General features: G+C 24.4%; 1 protein-coding gene across 1 annotated transcript; it reads left to right on the forward strand.

The window, feature by feature from the left end:
- Positions 1–1,470: 1,470 nt before the first annotated feature.
- Positions 1,471–26,437, forward strand: LOC129965958 (rhomboid-related protein 2-like). The gene is made up of 8 exons (XM_056080267.1): positions 1,471–1,702; positions 1,801–1,824; positions 4,374–4,541; positions 8,734–8,904; positions 11,910–12,052; positions 14,226–14,338; positions 17,666–17,766; positions 20,369–26,437. The coding sequence occupies exons 1-8, from the start codon at positions 1,628–1,630 to the stop codon at positions 20,672–20,674; spliced, it is 1,101 nt and encodes a 366-aa protein (XP_055936242.1). The 5' UTR covers positions 1,471–1,627; the 3' UTR covers positions 20,675–26,437.
- The last annotated feature ends 398 nt before the right edge of the window (positions 26,438–26,835 follow it).

Consider the following 26,835-nt stretch of genomic DNA (forward strand, 5'->3'; position numbering starts at 1 on the left):
TAATTAAATTATGTGAATTTTCCCCTGCATTTTGACACTCTTTTAAAAACATTCTTGTCTCATTTATAACAATAGATATTAGAGTTGCAATGAAATTAAAAAAAAAAAAAATGTTTTATTATTCCATAATATATCTAATCGCATGAATTTCATCCATTTTTGAAAACTAAAGCAGAAAGATTTTGCTAATTTTCCATTTACATAAGGAATCAGAAAGTGAATTTATACAAAGTATAAGTGAACATAAAGTTTTAAATAGATTATAAAAAATACTTAAGTTTTCATTAGTTATCTGTGCTTTTCTCCATTGGGAAGGTTCATGTACACGATAAATAGAATTGGTGAAAAGTTATTAAAATAACATAATATTAATGTTTGTCACAATTCATATTTAAATATGGTTTGAAAAGGAAAATATAATTATCAGATTATAAATAAGAAATTTAAACGCATCATTTTCGACAAATCAAGCAGTCGCCAAAGGTGGTCTGTTATTTATAAATAATTTTTTTAACGTACATAACTCTATTCGTCGACTTTCTTTTCATTTACACGAGTTCAAAACCTATTACTTAAATTTTTCTAATGAGGTCATCTAAATGGAAAGTTCAAAATTCAAAAGAGTTACGAAAAAAGCACAGAATACTTAGAAACAGTAATGTTAAAAATGAAAAGTTCAATGCACACTATGTATTATTTAATATTTTAATTATGCTATTATTTTATATTGATAAATTAATCATGGAATCGTGTAGAAAGAAATATAAGAATACTATATAATTTGAAACATTAATTTTATTTCAAAATTATTTTTGGAGAAAAAAATTTACAATGTATTTTCGTGCTGCCCTCTATATTTGAGATCGTTGTTCTTTTAACTCAAAAATATCAAAAAAGCGAAGCGTTTAATTACTTGTTTTTCCTACCAATTAGGCAAGATATTTTGATTAATATTAAGTGCTATATAATTGCGTTAACAAAAAAAAAAAAAAAAAAAATGGAAATTCAAAAAAAGTGAATCTAATATTTTTTTAAAATTAGTTGTGTATATATAAATCATAGGCACTAAAATATTTATTCCCCCCCCTCTTAATCCCTATTTAAATGTCACTGTTTTATAAATTGAAAAAAAGTAAAAATAAAAAATAATCAAATCCCTATTTTAAATGTCGATTCAGTTTGAATATTCACGCTTTAAAAATTGTGCGTTAAAAGTTTTCCTAAAAAGAGATTCTTCAGGAATTCTAAGGTGCATACGTCAACAGTCGAATAAAACAAGATATATAAACTGCAAGAAATTTTTTGAAAACAAGTCTTTGCTATCACTTTTCATTTATTAAAATAAAAATATTGCATTATACATATTTCAAAAATAATTTATGTTTTAATTTTATAATCGAACAACCTTAATTTAGTAGAGTTGAAATCATTTAGTTTTTGTAACTGCAACGCTGACTGTAGAAAGGTTGCGTTTTTATCTGTCATACATGCAATTGTCAACAACAAATCAATTCCGGAGATTGTGTCATGTCTAGTTCCGATAATCTCATGAACTCATTCCTAAACTGTTTAATTATCTGTCAAATTTGAAAAGCATAGCGTGGTGCTACATTTTTGTTCGTTAAACATGAGTGAAGAACGCAAAAATCACCCTCCTCATCGATCTATTAGCAAAGACTGGGATTCAGTTGATATGGAAAGGGTAAATAGTTTTATAATAATCATTATTTTCAAGGGCTGTGTTTATTATATGAAACTTGAAACAGTTAGATACTTATTATATCTCTTTTCTCATTTCAGTATTGGAAGCCAGTTTTTGATAAGGTAAGTTTATTTTTCTTTGAATTCATAAATTTATGTTAATAACACATCATTAAATTATTAACAAGTGCAAAATTTCAAAAAATTATTTTATGTATAGTTTCTACAATAGAAATTTAAAAGTCATTTAAACTAGTAATTTTTATGTAGTTTTGTTCTATCGTCAATAGTTATTACTAATACAGATAATAATTGATAATAGTATAAGTAATATTTGGTTAAAACATTGTAATGTTTTAAAGCTGTAGTATCCACTTAATTTCTTCCATTACAACTAAGAATCTCGGGGCACGGATATGCCCCCGCCAAGTCGAGCAAAAACAAGCGGCACGACCGTACCATCCTTTTCGCGAAGCAGTTCAGGCCATTTTCGACCCCCTATAACTTCGTTGTGGATAAAACTAGAAGCGTGAATTTGCAGTAACCAAGCAGGCATTATATAAACACGGTATATTTCAAATTTCATTAAATTTGAACCAGTAGTTTAAGAATTATAACTAGTGAACCGATCATCAAAACTCTAAGGCACTTCTAGCAGACATAGAAGCTTCAAATTTAGAATACAATTAGTGTTTAGTGTATCAATGAAGGAAAAACAAAAATATTTTGCAATTTCGATCTAGTTTTCTAGATACACCAACTGCATAAATAACTTCTATACTGAATCTATCGTGTCATCCTTGGCGAGTATTTGGCGATTAGTCTCTGACACGCATTAGCAGTAGGAATCCAAAAATCGAATTTCTGATTTCGACGCATTTCTTCTCAGTTGATTAAAACAAAAATTTGACATATAATTGCACTTTCATTACCATTCCAAATAAATTTAATAATACCATAAAAAATTTATAAATACCATATAAATTCGGGACCGAGTTATGTTATTGACTATATTCGGACATATAAGGAAGTGGGCTTTGAAAAAAACTGTAGCTGAAGCTCAAGAAGTAGTACCAGAAAAGAAAAAGAGGAAGACTACATACGAAAATAAGAAAAGGACTATCTACAAAAAGAAATGAGAAGCCATCAAAAACATAACTTGTAAAAAAACCAAGTCTCGCATCTCCATTCTTCTGTCGTAAAAAGTTGCAAGATCCATGTAATACCAAGTCGGTCAATTTATTCAGTCCCTACTTAAGGGTCCTTCTGTCTTAAGTTATTATGTAATTAGCTAACTTAACAGCATCTTATAATGACCATATCAAAATTAAAAATCTTTTATGGTTTAAATAAATAGATTGACTTGGCCATCGCTTGAAAACACAATGTATCTTTACATTAAATTGGATTACATTAACATATTATATTAAATTAGATTGTTTAGAGCGATTGCCAAATCAATCTATTTATTTAAACCATAAAAGGTTTTTAATATTGATATGGTCACTATAAGATGTTGTTAGGTTAGCTAATTACGTAATAACTTGGTATTACATGGATCTCGCAACTTTTTACGATAGAAGAACTGAGTTGCGAGACGGTTTTTTTTACAAGTTATGTTTTTGATGGCATTTTAATATACCTCAGAGTATAAAATTTTTATTGCAGAATGCTTTGCAGTCACCAACAACAATATATTCGAAAGAAAAAAAATCCAAAATTAAATGAATATTTAAACATTAGCTATTTAATTTTTCAGTATATGAATAGGTATAAAAAATTTCTGATGTAAAATATACCATTTCTTAAGTGACTCAAAATATTGTAAAATGTCTCTGATGAGGATTGTAATAGTAAATACTGTGCAGTATCATGAAAATGTAGCAGTATTGTAAGAAACTTCTGCTGAGAAAACTTATTCAAAAATCAAAGAAATTTGTTCCCAGAGGGCTAAGTGTTAATTATAGAATTTTTAGCCAAAATGCAAAATCTGCCTGGTAAAAAAAAAAAGATACTGCTTATCACTAGAGTGATTTATTAATAAATGTTTGTCTCATTATTTCATTTCATTATCTAAAATGAAATCACTGATAGAAAAGATATTATTATTACAAATGAAATTGTTGGTTTATTTCGTTTTTGTCAACATCGTGTCTTTACATGCATTTGTAGAATTTTTTTTATAGAAATGAATAATTATTGGAGCTACTTTCTGTGCAGTTGATGTATTTAAGAAATAAATTTCCTAAAAGATGCTGTCAAAAAAATCTTAGAAAAAAAATACGATTTTTATATTACAGAAAAAACTATTATGTTATAGAAAAACAATTACATTTTAAAAATTGAGACAAATTGTATCATCTAATAATTACTTTATCTTATTTCAAAGAAAATATATATGAATAAGCACATAAAATATGATATAAACTTTCACAAAATCTGTCTTATAAAATATGTTTCATTTGTTTTTTGTTGGATTTTTCTCTTTTATTAAAGTTATGAATTATTATTTATAATTTTTAAAATGATCTTATGGTTGAATTTTATTATTAAGAATGGAGGAGCTTTTTTACAAAACGAAATTTTAAATGTAACCTTTAATTAAGTAATTATATTTTGTAATCATATTTTCAGGAAGACAAAATTTTCTCATGCTTTATATTATATTATAGTATGATACAGATAAAGATGGAAGCATACCATTGCGATACCTGAAAACTATCCTGAAATCTTCAGATGAACTTCGCCATGACTTTCCGGATGAAGTTATTGAAGAAATTTTAGAATGGGCAGACATTAACAATGATGGTCTTCTAAGCTATGATGAATTCTTGAGGATGGTAAGTTTATTATTTTTCTAATGAAATTATTTTAGTAATTATACTATTAATTAAAAGTAATTCCTAAGTGGTCATTTTTATTTGTGGTGTAACAACAGCCTAAATGCATCTTACTTTGCCGATTTTAACAATTTGTGCTGCAAATTGGTAAAAAAGAAAATTTCTAATTAATTTTCAGCATAATTTCATTGCTTATGTTCTGATATCATTTCAGTATTAATGTTCATGATTCGTATTGGTATTCAATAACGCTCGTTACTATGCTAATCAAATCTCAATTGTACATGCTTTACTTGCATTTTTAATTTCAAAATGATTGTGTTGAATCTTAGATTTTAAGAAGTGAATTTTGTATTTATTTTAATATTAATAAAGTACTTAAAAATTTATTTGCATCTTGTCTAGAAAAATTATTCTTTCATTTATCTTATGAATCATAATCAAAACTTATTTTCAAACGTTTCATTCAAATTTATCTATAAATTTTATTCAATAATATTTCTTTAATCTTCATTGCATAATTTTTTTTATTATTTATGTGTTTATATATTATATAAAGAGAAAAAACTTAAAAAATGTTTTAAAAATATTTTTAGTTTGGGAAGAATATCATAATGCAGTTGTGAATAAAGGGCATAAAGTTTGTATATAGCAAAATATATTTTTTTTTCTTAATTTTCTATATTTATATAATGCATAGAAATAATTCAACTAATATTTTATTATATATATAGATATAGCTTTTTATCTTTTAATTTAAAATTTTTAATGTTAAGTTTAACATGGCATTTTGTATCCATTTTTAAACAAAATATTAATATATTTTTAGAAGTAATTTCTTTAATAATTGTAAAATTTTTTCTTTTAAATTTTTCCAACTTTTTATGAGTTAATTAATTTTTTTTATGCTGAATAACTTTTTGTAAAGTAATTGCATATCATATTAGTTTTTATATTTTTGTACTAGCTAGCTTTGATTAATCTCTACACACAAAATTGGAACTTGTATGTAGAGAATGGGAGTGTTATAATTCTACACCTCTTGACACATTCAATAAAAATGTGGCACAGATTAATATCTACATATAAAATTTAAATTTTATTTGTGTGAACCTTATACAATTTCACAACTATTGACAGATTCAAACAAAATGTAGCACACATATTTTGCAGCAACTGGTAGGGTTAATTGCACTGTTAAAAAGTTTATCTTTAAAGTTGCTGAAATGGGATTTGAAATATCTGTTTTTTTCACTATAAATTCTACATAAATCACCATGCAAGAAAATCTTTTTACACCATTGTAATATTTAAAAAATTAGCTTTTAGAATGATGTCAAATTAAGTGCTGCTGTAATTTCTTGAATTATTAATAATTTTTTCAAAGTCAATTTAAAATATAATTTTTAAGTTCTGTTTATTAAAATGAAATACTGAACCTATTTCACTGTTTAATCAAATATATCATTCACATGCTTTTACCAATGTTAATGTCAAATTATTGTCTACTGACATTTTTATTTTTACTTTTAATATGTGAAGTGAGAGCAAAAATTTTAATATCCACTTGCAGTAATTGAATACTGTAGTTTAAAATTGCTGTAATTTTAATTGCATCTCATATTTTATTACTTTTTAAATTTTTGATGTGATTAGTTAGCATATCATCTGTCCATTTTACTATTTAACTTGAATTCATTAATAGTATTTTATTCGATAAGTTTGTTAGTTTTTATTTCATTATTATATGAGTGGCAAAGCAAAAATTGTCTTTTTCTCAAGGTTTTAAAGAAATAATAATTTGCTATTAATTTGGGTTAAAGGTCCTAAAAATTCTCAAGGGTTTGGATATAAAAATTCAAAAGCTGTTAGATATAAAAGAATATATTGTCTGCTTTTTTTAGGACCAATAAAGACAGACAGAACCATGGGTGCTACAACTAGTGGTTGCTAAAAATTTCAATTGAATGTTTTTTATAACTTGGTCTTAGTGGATTTTTCTGCAAAATATGTTTTAAGTTTCAAATTTTGATAGACATATAACTTGCTTATATGTAAATATATGCTATTTTAGAAGCCTTACACAGTGTTTTTACTGTGTTCTGCATTTACCTAATTTTCATTCTATATTTTTATTCACCTAATTATAAACAGGAAACAATAGCACAGTTTAAAATCCTAGTCATTACTTTACTCTGAAATTAAACCTTAATTAATTACCTTATTTAATTTTTTTTTACAAATCATGTCTTATATTGAAACTGTTTCAGAGAGGAAGAAATAAGCCAAATTTTTACAACTGGAAAATAAACAATGAACAAACAGCAAGCATGGAATATTGATAGAAACTATGAAAACAATTTGAGTTTCACTTCCAAATGGAAATATAGAGCTGTAACTTAAACTTAATGTAGGAAATATAGAGCTGTAATATAAATTTAATATATTTTCGTAGTAAGTTATTTAAAAATTATATTGCTGAAGAATTGGTATCAATAAAAATATAAATTTTTGTATTTTAAGATGTAAAAATAATTTTTGTGCTGTAATATTTTTTTAAGTTATCATGTAAAAAAAGAAAACACAAAATTAAAAAAAAAAAATTTAATTAAAATGAAAAATTATATATTTTGAGAAGCCCACTTTTACCCTCCAAAATATATACATCATGTGTGGTAATTTTTGTCTTAATGTTGTGGTCTCAAAAGCACCATCACTCAGATGCTTACATATTTATCCTTATTATTAATAATGGTTATTCTTATTTCACAGATTAAAATAAGCTTGTTCTACAATGGCAGATCTTGGTGTACATAAATTAAGGGAAATTATGAAAATTTTGATTTAAATGTTGCATATTAATTTTAACAGAGCTGAGATAAAGTAGGCAACATATATATTTGTATACTAGTATGCAACAGATTGTGAGACAGTTTTATTCTAAAAAATGGGTGCTTGCATGGCATTGACAAATTAGATACATCAGTTTGGTGTAAAATTATTTGTAATATGCATAACATTATGTATGTGTTTATTAAAAATAAATTATTTGTAATATACACAACTCTAGAGCAGTGTGCATCACATTATGCATTACTATCAGTTATACAGTATATGAAGTCAATTGGTAAACATTATTCTTGCAAAATTGAATTCAGTATAGCTGAAGTCCTAAGATGAAGGATTGAGAGTAACAACTTGTTAAAGGACTGTTTTATATAATTCATTGTTGGAAATAATCTAACATTGTATGGATTTTTGTTTCCTTTTATAGATGGAATCATTACTAAATGCATTGTCATGAGTGTATGCATTAATAACGGCAATATCTTTCTGGATCTAAGTAATCATATTTGTGCATAGAAACACATGAATGCTTGAATAATACTCGCACTAAATAAGAATTACCTCATTAAAATTTGCTCTTTCTCCATGTGTTAATTTCAAATATATTTGACGGATAAGGTTCTTTCTAAAACAAATAATGTTTGCAATAAAAAGAAAACTTGGATTCATTCAAGAAGCAAAATGTGGCACCATTAATTTGCATTGTAGTTAACATTTTGATATGGCCATTAAAAATGTTGCCTTCTTAGATTTGAAATGAGAAAAATACAGATGCTTATTACTGATATGCATATCATCTTGGAAATTTTCTGCAGTTAAAAGATATAAACACTTTTCTTCAATGTTAGCAGAAAAATAAGACCAGATAGAAGTTCTGATTCCTTATGTAACTGTATATATTAGTCATTGAATCTTTATGTACTCTTCATTTAACTAAACCAATTGTATGCTGAATTAGTGGTTTGGAAATGATACTAAAATCTATGAAACAAAGCTTAATGAATTTTAATATAATAAATTTATAATTTCTCTTTTGTCTCTGTCTGAATTTAATTTTTCTCTTACTCACCAGTGAATTATCCATTGAAACTCTTGCAGAAAATCATGCTCCAAAGACATTATAAATGATTTATTATTTCTAATTCCCAATTGCTAAAAAAACCTTAAATTTATGATCATCCATTTAACTTAAAGATGTCGCCTTCTAATTGTATCAAAATTGTTTTATATATTACTGTTTTACTGAGTGCCTTTTATTTAACAATGCTCAAATTTTAAAATTTTCCTTTTGAATTTTTATCAAGACTAATTTATACTATCATTTTCCTTTCTTAAACTCTTTTAGGTTCATGCTCGCGAACTTGGAGAAGCTCGACCTCGATTTCAAAGAATAGTCAGATTTGCTGCTTTAACTGTTGTTCCAAAGAATCAGCAAGCTATTACTATACGTCGGTACATTGAAGAATACAATTGCTATCCACCTCCTATATTTCTTCTTTTAATCAGTTTAATTGAAGTAAGTAATTTTGATTGAATAAGTGCTTGCTTGTTTTGAAGATTTTCCTTTTTTGGATTATCATAGAATTTCATTTACTCTTTTCACATTTTCAATTACTTTTTTTGTGTTTATGCAATTTAATAAATTTATCAAAAAATGTAATCTAAACCATATAATTTTTGGTCATTTAATATTATTTACTTAAATACTCTTTAAAAGATTAAATTAAATTACTTTAACTTTTATTTCTTTAAAGCAATTTAAATTCAATGATAATGTAGTGAAATGCATTTACTGAGTTGCATTTACTTCCATTTTTCATATGTCAATCACTTTTGTATTATAAAGGCTGCATGATTGTCAATGGTCAGTTATATTTTTGTCAGCAAAGGACCTAAGAGCTGTAAAAGTAAATTATATTGCAAAAAAAAAAAAAAAAACTCACTGAAGAAAATTTCTAAGTTAAAAAAGAAGTCATTTAATAAGCAGAAATTATTGTATAGTTTCTAATCTTTTAGACATGGCAACTTTAATTTTAATGGACCATATCCCGAACCAGTTGAAGGAATTTATTAAATTAGGTCTTGGTTACAAAGTTTTCTTTCCATGTTACTCCTTTTAAAATGTTATTATATATAGCTAATAGCATCAATAGCCATATACAAATACAACAACAAGTCATGTGATAGATACCTGTTCTTTTTAATGAAATAGCTCTATATTGATTTTATCAAGTGATTTTGCAGTTTAGTATAATTTCATACATTGATTTCAATTCTGGCATTTTTAAAAATCTATCTCTAGTTTTCAAGATAAACTGAAAATTAAATTTAAATAGTAATGTAGGTATGGGATTCAAATTGAGACTGCCTCAAGTAACTCACAAATTAATAATTAAATCAATAATAAATTTAATTTAATGAATTAAATTATTTAATCTTAAAGGGTTTTCAGTTATAAATCAGAAGATAAATCAATAAAAAGGTAACGTAGAATCTGTATCAAGTGTAATTTGAAGAAAAAAACAGTATTACTGAATGAAAGAAATTTTAACAAAGGAAAATAGTTCAACAATAATGATGTATTAAAATAGTATTGATTTGCTAAAAATGTATGATGATTTTGCATTAAATTCAATAAAGAGAAAATTAAATAAATTGATTCAATTACCCTTTGAAGAGATATAAACAGTCCCAACTTTTTAAGGACATTTTTTTATAAACATATTATCATTTTAATAGTAAAATTGTGTAAAAATATTTTTAAAATTAATATATTGTTTCTTAGATTTAAAAATAATTATAGTACCATTAAAATTAATTAAAATGTTAAAATAAAATCTTAAATTTTTGCCTTTTTAGATGATGACATTCTTTTTTTTTTTTATTATTTATAAGGCCAAAAAAAAATAAGAATTTTCTAAATTAATATTTGCTGCACAAGAGTTCTTTAAGATTCATGAATGCATTTAAAACAAATTCTGTCGCCAAAAATGCAATTTCCTTATCAATTATCGAAATTGAGAAAGATGGGATAAAAATTGCCCTTATTCCCTCAAAATTTTATCAACAAGTAGGAGGCAACATTTGAATATATGGATTAACTACTTTTAGTTTTGATTGAATGTTATTATTAATTTAGGTTATATCTATAAATTTTTAATGAATTTCATATAACTTGCCATTAGCTGGCATTTCAGAATGTATACAGGAATAATGGAAATAATATATATAATGGCAAATTCCTAATTATTTATAAAGGCAAAATCATTAAGGTAGATTAGGAAGTTGCCTAGGTTCACTAAACTAACAGGGGTTGCAAACAAATGGATTAAAAACTTTATTTTCCTAGTTGCCAAATTAATGTTTGTAAAAATGGAAAATTCTATGAAATGAAATATTAGAGCTTAATTAACCCTTTATCGTATATAATTAACCAGATTCTTGTATATTTCATTATGTTCAATTAATTAATAGAACAGGACAAAAAAAAAAAAAAAAAACAGAAACCAAATATCAATAATGTGTACAAATGTTTATACCAGCTAGTCTGGAATCATAATAGATAAATAAAAACACATAAATCATCACAAAGTTAGCAAATTAAAAAAATCATTAACATGTTAAAAAGTTTCTGAAATGTGAAATCATATCAACTGTCTTATTTAAAGAGAAGAGCTTTATAATATGCATTGCTTAAGGCCACAAAATAAATCCAATATTGACATATAAAGTCATTGTTTATGATTTTTCATTGCCCATTTCTGAAGCATTTTGCAAATGTATTTGAAGCAACACCATCTTACAATTTCTTAACAATATGTTTCATTAGGCCATGTGTTAGATGATATGATTGAAGAGCCATATTGTTTTTTATCAAATAATGGCTTCTTAATATTTTTTTACTGTACCTATTATCAGTATTTCTCTTAAAAGCCATTTCATTTTTTACACTGATCTCCATGTACTCTGTTATGCTCTTATTCAAAAGATTAAAGAATAAAAAAAAGATTTAAATAATGTGACTGTATATGATGCATATAAAAATAATTTGCGATAAAAAATTTCAAACTAAGGATGTAAACGCACTGCTTAAATTTATATAATGTTTAATTTTTTTAAGATACAGAGATAAATATGTAAATATTTTTCTGGATTTAAGAGATAAAGATTTTTCTAGATTCTATTATAAAATAATTGGAAATAAGCAAATATTGCAGCTTAAATCTGAGTGTTGCGTAGTTATTATATATTTAAATGTAATTAAATCTATTAGAATTTATTTTAATATGAAAAAATTAGTTACAAGTTATATAATTTTATATATCTGTATAGTAAATTTGTTAATGATTTTCTTGTTAACAAATTAGATTTTTTTTTTTTGAAAAATAAAATATACATTGCTTTTAGCTTTAATCATTTAAAATATTTACTTATGTTAAACATATGTCTGCTATTTAAAGAGAAACTTCCTTTAAAATAATTCATATTATTTTTTTAAATGTTTCTAAATTTTATTTTCAGCTTGGGGTATTTATTTACTATTGTGTGAAATTAGGGGAGTTAAGTGCATCTGGACCAGTTCCAATTGAGAGTCTTCTTATTTACAACCCCAAGAAACGCTATGAAGCTTGGCGTTTCCTTACTTATATGCTAATACATGCTGGGTAAGACATATTATGTATTTGCCATAAATTTTATTTTATTAAAAATATGTTATATGGATTCAGAGAAATTATTGTGCATTTATGAAAAAAATTTCTCTACCATGAATATTCTTTTACTGCATGTATTTTTCTTTTAATTGAGAAAATAATACAACATTCATTGAAATATGTAGAAACTTAATTGCAAACTGTAAAATTATTTTTGTAATAGCTTAGAATAAAAAAATAGCTTTATTGTTGTGTTAAAGATATTACAATCTCCAATTTTATAAATAAAGTGACTACTTTTATTTTACTTTGTAATTACTTTTCCCTCTTTAGAAAAGTTTTAGGATTTTTTTTATTATTAAATCTTATGTAATATTTAATTTAGCAAATCTGAAAACTTTTAGATAGAAATAACTATACGCAAATATAGTAAAGAAATTTTAAATTATGCACTTTATAATCAGCATTTAAATCAGCATTTAACTTTATAATCAGCACTTTTAAAAAGCTTTTTTAATGACCAAATTTTAAATATAGTTTTAAAAAAGAATATATTTAAATAACAAATTCATACTTTCTTTATATGAATGAGTATGAAAAGCTAAAAAAAAAAAAAAAAAAAAAAAAAAATCTGTATGGCTCATGATTCTGCGTATTTGGTATTGAATATAGATTTGTGAAATTCTAAAGCAGGGAAATATTCTTTTCTCTCTCTGTCTTTCTCTTTATAATTTCAATTTGAAGTACTGGATAAATATATCATTGTTAGAAAAATTTTAAAAACTTGATTTCAGTGAATCAGATATAAGGACTGACTGTAGTGTTTTGCTTGAAATACAATTTATATATTATTAATTGCCATAAGCAATTACAAAAATTTTCAACGCCTTTGCTTATTGTCAAAGTAAGTAGTTTTTCAAACATATCAAAAAGTTGCCACAGAAAAGAAATTGATTTTTTTTTAAATATGTGTTTATATAGGGTGGATACTTGAATCCATTTTTTTAATGTAAGTAGTAAAATATTTTAAAGAAATTATAGATTCATCAGATTGAGAAATATTATCCATCTTAAACCAAAGAATTTCTTAGTACATTCATTATTCAGTATAAAACAGTTTTCATTTTCCCTATGGTAGAAAATCATTGAAAAAGTTAAAAAAAAATCTATGATTATTCTGGATGGATTTTTTTCTATTGTTTAATTTTTATTTATTTATTTATTAAACAGTATCATAGAAGCTGAAAGAATAGCTTTTGAATTGTATTTTGTCAGTAAGAAAAATTTACATTTTTCTCTTTACATTATTATTAAAGAAGAGTAAAACTGTCTTTTTTTTAATAATAATATAAAAACTTTTTTTTAAAATTCATATTTTGGAATTATCAAATGAAAATCAGGTTGATTCTTCATTGATGAACTTAATTTGCTTCTTCAAAAGTATATTTGATGGATAATTAAATAAAAGTTATATATTAAGTGAAATTGTCTTAAATTTTCAATAAAATTTCTTGTTATGAAATTGAATATTTCACCCACAAGTGATAATATCTTAACTAAGAAAAAACACTTTTTTCTGATTCTATATTTATCTTTATATTTAGAAATTTTTGTTGTTGCTTACATGGATTCACTTAACATCAGAAGTATGAAAATAGTTTAATATTACAAAAATTATTATTTACTTTTAAAAACTTTTCATTCTGTTATAATGTTATTCAAAATTATTGCATGTCTATCAGTTTATAAAATTAAATTTAAGATTTTAAAATGTTACAAAATAGAATTATAAAACTTTAAAAAAAATTGTTCCTTAATATCTTTATATAGATTTTAAAATATCTTGTTTCAAGGTATTTATTATATTTTTAAAAAATGCACATTCTTTTTAATATCATTTATGTCTGATTTTGCCCTCTTTGCTCTCTATACTATCACGAGTCATAATTCATACACACTAAAAAAAAAAGTTGAAATTTTTACATAAGAGTAATTTTATTAATTAGCTGAATTGTGAATAGCTGATGTATATTATTTGCTATTATATTTTTGTTTTGCAAAAACAAATAAAAAGTAATTAATGGTTTCTAAGCAATCAGTGACTTGTAATATACTTTAAAGTTTGATTGTTTAATCATTTTTTCAATTTATTAATTTAGAAAATTATCTTCATATTTTTTTACAGGGCTGTGCACATCTTTTTCAACCTCTTAATTCAATTATTGTTGGGTGTTCCATTGGAGATGGTTCATAAGTGGTGGAGAGTTATGCTTGTCTATTTTGGTGGTGTTATAGCTGGTACATATTAATACTATTATCTCTTTTTTTAATAATATACTATCTTTTATAATTGAAAGCTTTTACCCTTTGAATTGAATAATAATTTTTAAATAAGCCAAAATTATGATCAATATATAAATAAATTTCTATTTTTGTATTTTCAAAATACAGAATTTCTGAATTATATGAGATAAACTCACTTTCTTTTTGCTTTCATTTCTAAACAAGTGTGTTTCAGAAATTGATTATATTGGCTGCATTATGAATATAAACCATTTTTAAGTATTGACGGCCCATATTCTCTACATAACTTCAAAATATTATTTATTTCCTTTCAGCATAATGCATGTGAAATTTTCATAAGAGAAATTTTTTTTTTTTTTCAAGGCTTATTAGGCAAGATTTTGAAAATGATGCGTTAGGTATTTTAGCAGTTTATTGAAATTCTTTATATTCTTGTACCATTTTTTTGCTACTAATAACTCTAAATTACCAACATCTGTTAGCATATATATTTTAGATTCTAAACAAGAGAGCCAAATGAAAAGTTATAATCTGACCTTTTTGGGCAATCCTCAGAGTTAAATTTCTTCCTCACTCCAAAAGTAAAAGTTAGTCTTTAACACTTATTTTTATACATTTTAGAAAAGGGTATTCATAAATATATGTGTCTACATTGATGTGCTACATTTATATTGTAATCTCTATTTCATGATTTGGTTTTTACTTTATAGCAATTTTTTAGATTTTAAATGAGTTTACAATGACCGTTGATATAAACAGTCTTTATACTATTTGTTTCTTTGATTTCACTTGGCCGTATGCAATGAATAAATAGTCAGAAATCCAACTTATCATTTGTCATTAGTTGTACTAGTAATATATTATTAAATTTAGTAAATTTATTATATTGCTAAAAATTTCTTTCAAACCATTATATATATTTTTTATATTGGTTCTCTTCAGTCTTGACAATGAAATCTGATCTTCTAAATGGTTTTACAGCATAATTAACTGAATTGTTTTAAAACATCATAGAATTTTTATTTTGCAGTATTATTCCATTTTTAAATAATTTTGTATGATTTTGAAAAATAATTGAAAGACAATAGAATAAGTACAGGGTGGCCAGCCGATCGGAAAACTGAGAATCGTAAAGGAATTCTGGAAGGTCAGGAAAATTTTTAAATAAGTCTTTAATTTTTATCGAACAGGATAATTCATTGGTATTTTTTCTTAATTAGAATGAAACATCATTGGCAACTAATAAAAATCAAATTTTTACTGACAATGTAAAACAGACTATTGAATAGAAAGATTAAACACCATATCTAATTTATTGCATATATGTATAAATATATAATATTTTTGCCAAAAGTTTTTGTTTGCCTTTTTTTGGAAAGTCAAGTTATCAACATAATTAGCAAAAATTATTTTTTCTATGGAAAAAGGCAACCTAACTAAAAACCAGCTCATGTTACTGTTATAATTTTAAGCTTTAATGGGTTCTCTTTTATTTAAAAATATATATATGGAGCTATCCCCCTCTCACACTTATTCTTCCTTTGAACGTCAAGTTGTTCGTACCATGTATTACAAGAGTGAAAGTGTGAATTTTGGGTGTTAATATTCTAAACTAGGTGTAAAACATTGACCCATTATTATTATTTCAAAACAATTTATTTTAATTAAATAAGGATTTTATAATAATTATTTTCCCCCTCTTCTTGGAGATCTTTTTGTTGAAATATGAAGTATCGGATGTTATTGCTATTATTCCTTTAAAACATTTTTTTGTTTATTTTTGAACATTATGAACACAGATTTCTAAATTCTTCATATGAATGGATGCTATGGATGGCATGAAATGGACATATTTTCTAATATGCTAATATTTTCTTTTAACATTTTTATTTTTATTTTATATGTGTTTAAAATACCCCATACATTCAATAAAATGCTCTATAATTTAAAAATAATTTTAAACATGAGAAATTAATTTGTGTGTTATGTCACATTACACAAGCCTCTTGTAATTAAAAAAATTTTTTATAAAGGCAGCATTTTTTTAATACGGTTTGATGTATATGAAATTTTGTTACAAATATTTTCAAAATTGATACATAATATTTTTTTTAAATTTATATATCTAAAACATTTTTTTTATGCTATATGGAAAAGAATTTTCCAATTTTTTCTCTATTTTACAAGTTAAGCATTGAGCCAGTGTGCAAGCGATTTTTTTTATTATAGTTAGTGGACTAAAAGTCAATGCAATTTTGATATTATTGTAGAAATTTCTTATTTTGCTGCAGAGGTTTCATTTTTATTTGTAAACAAATTTTTTTGTTAATAAAATTATCAGTTCTGATTTGTGTGTTGGCAAACAATATGGATAGGGGAGACCCCATTGAAAGGAAACAAATAATTTCTTCTTAAGCATGCCACCAATGTTCGTATGTTTTTATACTACATTTTTCTTGAGTAAATTTGTCAAATGGTTCTGAGATATGACTGTAAAAGTCGATAATAAAGTAATAAGATCTAAAAGTCGATCTATATAGTATGTATTTTCTAGTGTTGGTTAACATATTTGTAAAACAAGGTAAATGTTTTGCATAATTGAAGCTTATCTGAAATTCAGTAAGCAAAAATGTTTCTTTTTCTGATAATGAAATTTTATTTTACTTTTAATTTAGTTAAAAGAATAGAACAAATTTTCAAATATAGTTAAGGACTATTGTGCAGTAATTAAAAAGAATAAAATAAAGCAACATCGTTCTGAAGTTATTAAAAATGTCATCGGAATTTAAATAGCAGAAATGATGGCCACCTTGAAGCTTATTCAGAATTGTTTAAAATCTGCTGTGTAAGGGATTTTGAGATAATTAAACAGAAATTTGAAACTTTAAAATGCAGTTACTGTAGGCATTATTTTAAGTTTTGTGAATTGTATTATTTCACTTTGTAAGCAGTGTCATAAGTATATCTATGAAATAAAAATTATTTGTATGTTAAAACTAATGTTTGATTAGTAATATAGTTATTATTTACTATAAAAACAAATTTTAGTAAGATATATTTAAAATGATGTTTGCTGTATCGTTATAAATTTTAAGAAAGATAATTTGATTTTTTTTATACTGCACTGCAGAGACCACCAGAATATTTCATACATTTTATTATTTTGTCACTATTTTAAATTACTCTGTTTGTACATGCATACTTACATCTAATTATTTTATTTACTCATCCCTCAAGAGATATTTAAACCTAAATTTTACAGTTAACTACTTTAGTTAAATTTCATTTTTCTGAAATATATAAATTAATTTCTTTTTTTAGGTTCCTTAGGAAGTTCACTATCTGATCCTGCAACTTATTTAGCTGGTGCATCTGGAGGGGTGTATGCTTTAATAGCTGCTCACTTAGCAAATGTTATAATTGTAAGTAAATAACTCTTACTAAATTTATATATTTTTAACGTGATGAATTCTCATAAATACTTTAGTTTATTATATTATAGATATGATGTACTATAATTAATGATATAACAAGAAAAAAGTTTTGTGAAAAACATTTCACTGAAAAATAGTTCTAGATATGATCCTATATTATTTCAGAGTATTCAGTATTTGTGAAATTAATTAGTTTTCATTGCCAATAATTAATACTTTTTAAAGTTTTGTATTAAAGCATGAAAATTATTTCATTTCTCAAACATTTTTGTGGTGTACATTACTGTATTAGGTTATCATTGAGACAATCTTTCATAGCCTTTATTGTTCTAATAATCTGAATTTCTTTTAACCACTTGTTTGCATGAAATATATGCAAGAAAATTGATAAGATTTTATCATAGAATGTATATGTGTGGCACTGACACCTTGATGTTTCTAAGAACAGTTGATGGAGGGGGGGGGGGAGCTTAAGAAAGATGAGGCAGAGGTTTAATTTCTGGAAGTTTACAAACCTGATAAGCATTTAGAATTTTTAATCTGAGAATATTGAAAATACATGTTAACTGTTAAAAAAGAGTGCATAAAAGAAATGTAGTCTAAAAAAGTATATAAAAGGAATTTTGACTAATTTAATAAATAATTGCAGTAATGATATTTAGATGGCATAAATACTAAGTACAATCTGGTATCATAGAATAACAAAAAAAAATAATTAATGTGATGAATTTCTATGAGACTCCTTTGTCTGGTATTTTCTTTAAATTTTAAATATTCACTAAAAAATACAACAAACTTCTGAATATCGAACAAACAAAATGAGAATAGAATGTCTATAACTATTTCATTGCAAATTTGTCCTTATAAGGAATTTGGATAAAATTTATCTTTAATAGTTTGTTGTTCATTAATGTTAAAATAATAAAAATTGTCTTTCCTTTTAAATTATTATTTATTGAAGTTTTAGAATAGTTACTTCTATCTTTTAATTTCTTTCTGGGGATCATGCAGTCACTCACCAAATTCAAACATGAAATTATGATGAATATTTTGTATTGAAAACTCGCTTTATTAAATTAAGAATATGCTATTCTGTCAATTTATGTTCTTAATACACACACACAAAATATTTATCTGAGGATTGATTTACAGTTCTGAAATTAAATTTTGAAGATGATAACACCTTTTCATGTGTTTGCCATTTGTTTATTACGTTTATTTCTATATCTCATTTTATACATATTTTATTAATTTGAGATTGATAACTTAGAAAAATGTATTATCATAGTTTTGATATTTAATTATCTTAAATTTGGAACATATGAATTTCAATGTAATGTTACCTGTTTTTGAAATATTTTTGAAAAAATACAAATCTATCTTGTGACAATTTACTGTGTGTTCTATGGGTTTTGAACTATTTCATTTTTGTTGTGAAAATTTGGAAATTCAACTCTTATTATGTCTCATTAGACTCAGTAATAATAATTTAAATTGTTATCTAATAATAAGTGTGCATAATACTTCTTCTGAAATAGAATAAAAGAAAAATATTAATATTTTATTTTTGTTTATTTTATAACAACTTTGATTGTGTATTAAGCACACTTTTGAAGTTATATTCTGTTTATTTCATTTGGAAATCTTGTGGCAAAACAAGGAAATCAAACTAGGAAAAACTAGATATGCATATTAATGGGTTAACTAAATTAAATAAAAAAATAATTTAGTAGTTAATTGTAAAATTGCTCTTTTTTTTATATAAATGTTAATACTGCATTGCAAAATCTTTCTGAGCTAAATGAAAAAGAAGAAAGGGAAGATCCCTTTTAATAAATCATACTGATAATATTTACTAGTTTTCTTTTTTTAAATGTTAGTAAATGAAAAAATTTTACTCGGCACAATTTTAAGATACTATAGAAATTAAAAAATGCCTGTGGGAACACTTTTTTATTTGGGGGCAACAAGCAAGAAAGTGAAAAGTTATTTTGTAATATGAGTTGTTGGGTTAATTCTTTTTAGATTTTAATATAGCATATGTAGTGTATATATGATCCTATATTAAATAAAATCTTAAAAATTTTGTCAAAAATTTCTACTTAGATTATTTATTATCAAGCTTTTTTTTCTACTTATATAAATGCATATAAATATTTATTAGGGTTCACTTTGACTTTTACTTAATGCATAACTTTCTTACCTTTTCTGAATATTTTATTAAAATATTTATAAAAGTTGTCTTAAATTATACAAATTACAGCTAAAACTTCATTTTCAAGCATTATTATATATTCTAAATTAAATTTGTTTATATTGTAAGAATTGTTCGTTACTTTTTGATATATCTTCTTTTAGTAAATATTTATGAATTTGATTTTGGAATATGAAAACCATTCATAAGTAAGACTCATATAAAGAGATATTGTTAAAATATGACAAATTCATATTTTAATGTTGTTTTATGTCAAAAACAAATTCATTTTGATGGTACTGGTTTCACTTTGGTACTGTTGCATTGTTGAATGTTGGATTATTTTATACATTTGTTTCCTTGTGAAAAAATTTGCATTAAACTATTGTTTTACAGAATTTTAAAGAGATGACTTTTGGCTGGGTACGTCTTTTGGGTCTTCTAATTTTTGCTGGTACTGATATAGGTGTTGCTCTGTATTCAAGATATGTTGAAGATGAAAAAAGCCGAACCAGTTATGCTGCACATTTTGCTGGGTCGTTAGCAGGTCTTATGATTGGTATGGTATGCTTAAGAAACCTTAAGATTAAAAAATGGGAGCAAATTTTGGGTTGGACCTTGTTTGGAGTATTTTGCATTCTAATGCTATTCACAATTCTCTGGAATATATTTTATACTTCATACTATCCACCTCAGGTATAAGATTAAATATAGGCAAGATTTTTTGCAGATATTTATTTGCTAAATCATGAAAATTTTAAAATATGCATTGCTTTATTTGTAATTTCTGATAATATAGTTCTTTTTCTATTAATATGTAAATGAAATGTAGTGTGCATTATATATTTTGTCTTTTAAATTGCACACATTTTATATAATTTTTAAAAAACAAATGCTTTACTTTGGAATTATCTTGTTGTTTGTAACATATTTTGCCTCTCAAAATTCTTTTGAAGTTGCTATATCTATTATATTAGTAAATATTTTGTATGTAGTCCTAGATTTTAAATGTAATACTCTAATATGATTAGTTTTATATTAAAAAAACATTAACACAGGTTTCTCTAAGGTAGTTGCTTCTATTGGTCATTTTATTAATCTTGTTATAAAATGTTGAAATCTGTTTTCATGGGAAATTTGGTCTGTTTATGGTCTTATTATTATAATCAGTATTATACTTCTACCTTTTTGATAAAGTATTGTTTTTGTTGTGAAAATGTTAAAATATTTATAAAAGTAATTGAATAATTTATTATTTAATGTTGTATGCTAAAGTTGAATTTGTTTTGCCCGGTGATTGTTTGCTAGCCACTAAAATATCTAAAGTGGCTAATTTTCTGAAACAATTATATTATTGGGGATTTAATGATTGGATTTGATGTATAAATTAGTGTATGTTCTGTTTTGATATAATGTCCACTTATGTTTTTATAGGTCTGATGATTATTTATATAAATTTGTGATTGGGAATGATTTTATGGAATATTGTTGTTTTATACTTCTGTTTTATAAATCAGTTGGTGCTACTGATCTAATAAAGAGGGCACTTTTAGTATTTTTGTGCTATTAAATCTATAGATTAGATAATTGCAAGTCAAGTTTTTAAAAGAATGAGGTTGAAGCATTTTCAGATATTTTGTTATAACCATTAAAATAAATAGCTGGGAAATTTTACCCTGTAGAAATATAGTTTTACCTAAAGAATAGTTTGAAATTTTTTATTTGTGTCTTTTCCTCAAATTCTTCTTCAGTTTTTCAGATTAATAATTCATTTTTGAATACATCAACTCTTCTTTCACTTTTTACACTCATAACCTCTTTCCTAATGTGTATGTCTTGTTATGTAGGGAGGGGAGGGGGAGAATGCGAGTCCATTTCTATAAAAAAGATTTTGCTACGAATTGAAAGTTGAAAATAATGATTAATTCTAAATAACATAAAGGAAACTGAAATAAAAATAAGTATATGAAAATTTTTTGATAAACCTTTTAATTTAAAGTTATGTTCTTAGCGATTCTTGGTTGTAATTAATGATGAAACTGAGAGAAAGTCCTCTAACATTTTTCAAAACCTTTATATTTTTCTATTTTATAAAATTCACCTATTTTACTTTTGAGGTCACTGTCCATACTTTTTGTTATAGCCTGTGATAGCTGATATGTATCTCATCGTTATATATACTATGATACAAAACTTTGGTTCTGATTATAAGAGCATTGGGAATTCTGATATCAGACATGACACATTTCTGCAGAAATGCAGATTTCAGCATTTCCCAAATTGAATTTTATTATTCTTGGGATTAATTTTCTTTTATGTAATAATTTTTACAGTATTTTTAATATCTCTAGCACTTTTTATATAAATTTATTCATTTTATTACTTAAATAATCACTTATTTTACAGCTTGGTGTTTGTGTTTGACACTATTCATTATTTTATGATGTTCAACTTTTTTGTTCCAAATCTGTGTCATGTTTGGATATCCTTTTACTTTGTCTGAATCCTTGCTTTAGATTTTTAAAACTCAACCTGAAGATTTTGTTTTATAATAGACTTAATTTAAAGATTTATGGAGTTAATTGAATGATTTAGTTAAAATGAACAATGAAAACTCTTGCAAAAGTCTGTAAAAGTATGCTGTGATATTATATTTTACTCATAAAAAAATAAAAGAAAATGGAATGTTTGCTGAATTTTTGCTTTTGTTATGTCTTATGGTTTTTTCCTCCTTAAACAATATATTGTTCCCTTTAGGGAACATGTCTTATCTAGGTTTTTTTTTTTTTTTTCCCTCTACTGATCTTTTTTGTTTCTTTTATATACAAGTTATAATTATGTGCAATAAAATATATAGTGACTGATAATTTATAAATAATTATTCTGAGCTTTTTTAAATTTATATATATATTTATACTTCAGATTTGTATAACTTAATCATTAAAAAAAACATTCTTAGTTAAATATTCTGAAACATTCATATTCTTTTATTTTTTGATGATGAATATGAATGTTTCTGATGCATATGTTCATATATCCTTCTGTTACATGTGAAGAATGCTTTTTTTATGTGAAGAAAAGTTATGAAATTGAATGCTGAAGTTCATATTTCTTGAAATTACAAACATTTTTTTTAATGTTAAGTAAGTATTTGATTTTAATTATTTTTATAAAAGAAATCTATTGTACAATCACTATTCTTATACTAGCTGAAATAATGGTCTTTCATTGTTACTCATTGCTGCTTATTTTTTTTTTTTTATCTAGTTCAGATTTTTAAAAATTTATTGGATTTTCTTGAATACACATTTGCATATTTTTATGTGATTTATTATTTCTACATGGTGAAAGTATTCTCAATAGTTTTTACTAACCTTAAGGAATTTATTTAATATCTTTAAAAACATAGATTTTTTTTTATTCATTAAACTTCTGTAATCTATTGGAATTTTAATGCTTAATTATATTGTTAGTTTTCTCTGTTTAAGAACTGTGAATTAGGTATGCATGTTTGTTAGTTTAAAAAATCAGAAAATTTAAATTGTAATTTTTTTTATTTGCAAAAGTTGGACAAACAGCTTGGAAATGTAGAAATAGTTCGGTTATTCAAAGTAATTCAATTTCTTAAACTTTTGAAGAAATGGTTTATAAAAATTTATTAACATATGTATTTTGTTTATTTATTTGTGATATTTATGCTACATTTAATATAATTCCATCATGGATATTTATCAATGATTTTTTTAAAATACTAAATCATTGTTTTTATTGTCTTAGGTTTTATTAGTTGCTAATTTTGTGAATTTTAATTTTTCTAAAAAAATTAGATTTGAAAAATTTCTGATTATGATTATAAATTAAAGAAAATTAATTGCTTATATTTCCATTATTGTACTAAGTTTAAATTTTTAGTTATTTATTAATTTTTTATTCCACTTATTTATATAAGTATGCTAATTATTTCAATGTGAAGATTCATTAAAAATGTTTTATTCATATATCTTAAATCATTTGGAGTTATTTTGTGAACCTTCATTTATTAGTTATCCTGAAGATATATTTTTAATAATAAACTAGTCAATAAGGTACATGATTTATATGTATTACTTGTTAACAATTATACTGTCAGTAGATGATATATCCATTTGCTAATATTTTATAAAAGGTGATGTCCCATTATTCATAGTTTTTATATGCAATAGCTTAGTTTTATTTGAAGGTTTTGAAATTATGCAATTTAATTCATGTCAGTCATATATGTTAGTCCTTTTCTTAACTTGCTTTTTTTTTTCCTTCTTACAATTTGTATAGTTTTGTTTGGCTTGCCTCGAGGAAAGTATATTAATTTTTAAAATTTTGTCTTAATTCATGAATTTTCAAAAAAATGCAAGGAAATGACTTTTAACCATTATTTTAACTCAGTGCCTGGAGATTTTCTCACAATTAAAGTAAAATGAAAATGGTTTTAGTTGATTTAATTAAATTTAATGCTTGTATTAGATATCAACATAGTAATTAAAATAGACCATATATTTTTATGAAGTATTTTTATACAAAAAACATTTACTAAAAATTGTCCTTCAAAGATTTTTAATTATTATGCATCAAAAGAGAAATTTTGCAAACTTTTTATAGAAGATTATAATAAAAAATAGCATTTTAAATATTTGCACATTTTAAGAATTATATTAAAATTTTATTAGTTTCTATTTGAAATGAAAGCTTAATTAATTGCCATTGACTGGACATGTGTTACAGCATTTGACCATTCTATTACAGTCAGCTTATGTCATACAACTGCCTTTGATGTAAACAAGAAATTTTGTGTAGTTATGCAAGGTATACCAAATATGTGAATAGATGTATGAGCTTTAGATATATGCTTTGTTCTGCTGAAATTGCCATTTTTATAACTTATTGTGTAAGTATATAATCCTTAAGACATGTATAATTTTGTTATCTGAAATGTGACTTTGAATATGTAATATCTAAATCATTTGATAATTTTTTATTATCTTTCAAATACATTTATGGTAATGTTTTTATAAATTTTAATGTGAATGAAAAGTAAAAATTGCAAATTTTCAAATATGAAACTATTTTAGATTCAATATGTAAAAATATATATAAATCACATTTTTTTCTGATATAAAGGTTAACTTCATTTTTTCTTTAACGTGAGTAAAGATTGTAGTAAAAATTCCACTTTTACATAATTCTGATACTTGATAGATATTTTGACGTTATTTTCTCTTTTTATGTGGCACATTTAGCTCGGCATCGTCTAACACCGATGCCTTAGTACCTGGTACACTAAAACATGTGAGGCATCAGTGCTAATCATGCTATCCTTGTAGATTGGAGCAAAAAAAAAAAAAGATGTCATAATTCAATGAAAAAAAAATATATCTGCATTTGTGTTCAAGATGTTGAAAGTATCAATTGTATATTCGACCTCTGAATTATCAGCTTGATTAAAATTTCATTTTCAACTTTTTTTTACTTCCCATTAAAAATAGATATTTTGTCCTTCTGCTTATGCTTGGAACCTTAATTTACTGGTCATAAAAATGAATTTTTAAAATAAAAAAAACATTTATATATATTTTTAGATAATTTAATATATTTATATATTTTAGCCTTATCTGCTCAAGGGAATATATATGTGTTTCATCATTATAAAAGTAAAATGACGTTTTAGAAACAAATTATTGTACTTAACATATATATATATTTATTTATTTACTATTATAATTATATTTTTACAATATTTATTGATGTTATTTGTGAATAATTATCATTGTCATTAATATATTTAATATATGATAAGGATGTCTTGTAATTCTATCTATACAATAAAATGTGATCATTTTTTCCTACTGCTATTTCATGTTGTTTTGTTCCTGTTTATTAACAAGTACAAAGATCCATGAAGACACCTTGAAGCATATTTTCATTTTCATGTAGGGATATATACCATTGCATTATATTAGATTATATATAACTATACGAATTAATTTGGCATGTTGGGAATTCATTTTTGGTAAAAACATAAAATTTTGGAATAATTATCTTTGTGCCTTTTGTAGTTGTGGCATTTTTGATGGATTTTATTTAACTACTTGTATTATTTTTATGTCTATACAAATGCTGTGCACAGTTTTGCAAATTTTATATTATATCTCCTCAATAAAAATGGTTGCATTATATTATAGTATTTATTATTTCCATTTATTAAAAATCATATAATATACTTAGTTTATAAAATGATTAAAAATGTTCTTAAATTTCATTTGCATTCCATTTACATCCATACATTCCATACATTTTTATCAAATTTATCTTCAGATTTAAAAATGAAATGAGCTGTTTGTTCTCAGTTCTCAATTAAATATATGTATGTGTGTTTGTAAGTGATACATTTTTATGTATTTGGGGGAGAGGAGCTGTGCAGGCAAAAATGGTAACTCAAAATGGCAAAATTCAGATGTATCAATAAAAAAAACTATGTTTTAAATTTTGAAATGATGTAAAATTCATTTTTGTACAATTATATCTTCTAAAGATAACACGGAAAAAAGCCCAAATTCATTTGAATTTTTGATTAAAAAAAATTCCCGTAGGCACACATTTCCAACCTCCAAGGTATGCATGTACCTAATTTTGTGGCTGTTGGTCCAATAGATTAGATTATATAACCTATAGAGTGCCAACACACACACAGAGATTCTTTTAATTAGTAACAGAGATTTGGAGAAATGCTTGCATAATTAGTAACTTTATATTTTAAACAGAATTGATTATAACAAAACTTACATTAAATGCTTTTGATTAGAATATTTCCATTTGTATGAGGCAACTTA

The sequence above is a fragment of the Argiope bruennichi genome, chromosome 4 (assembly GCF_947563725.1).
Source record: "Argiope bruennichi chromosome 4, qqArgBrue1.1, whole genome shotgun sequence".
In the NCBI taxonomy this organism is placed as follows: domain Eukaryota; kingdom Metazoa; phylum Arthropoda; class Arachnida; order Araneae; family Araneidae; genus Argiope; species Argiope bruennichi.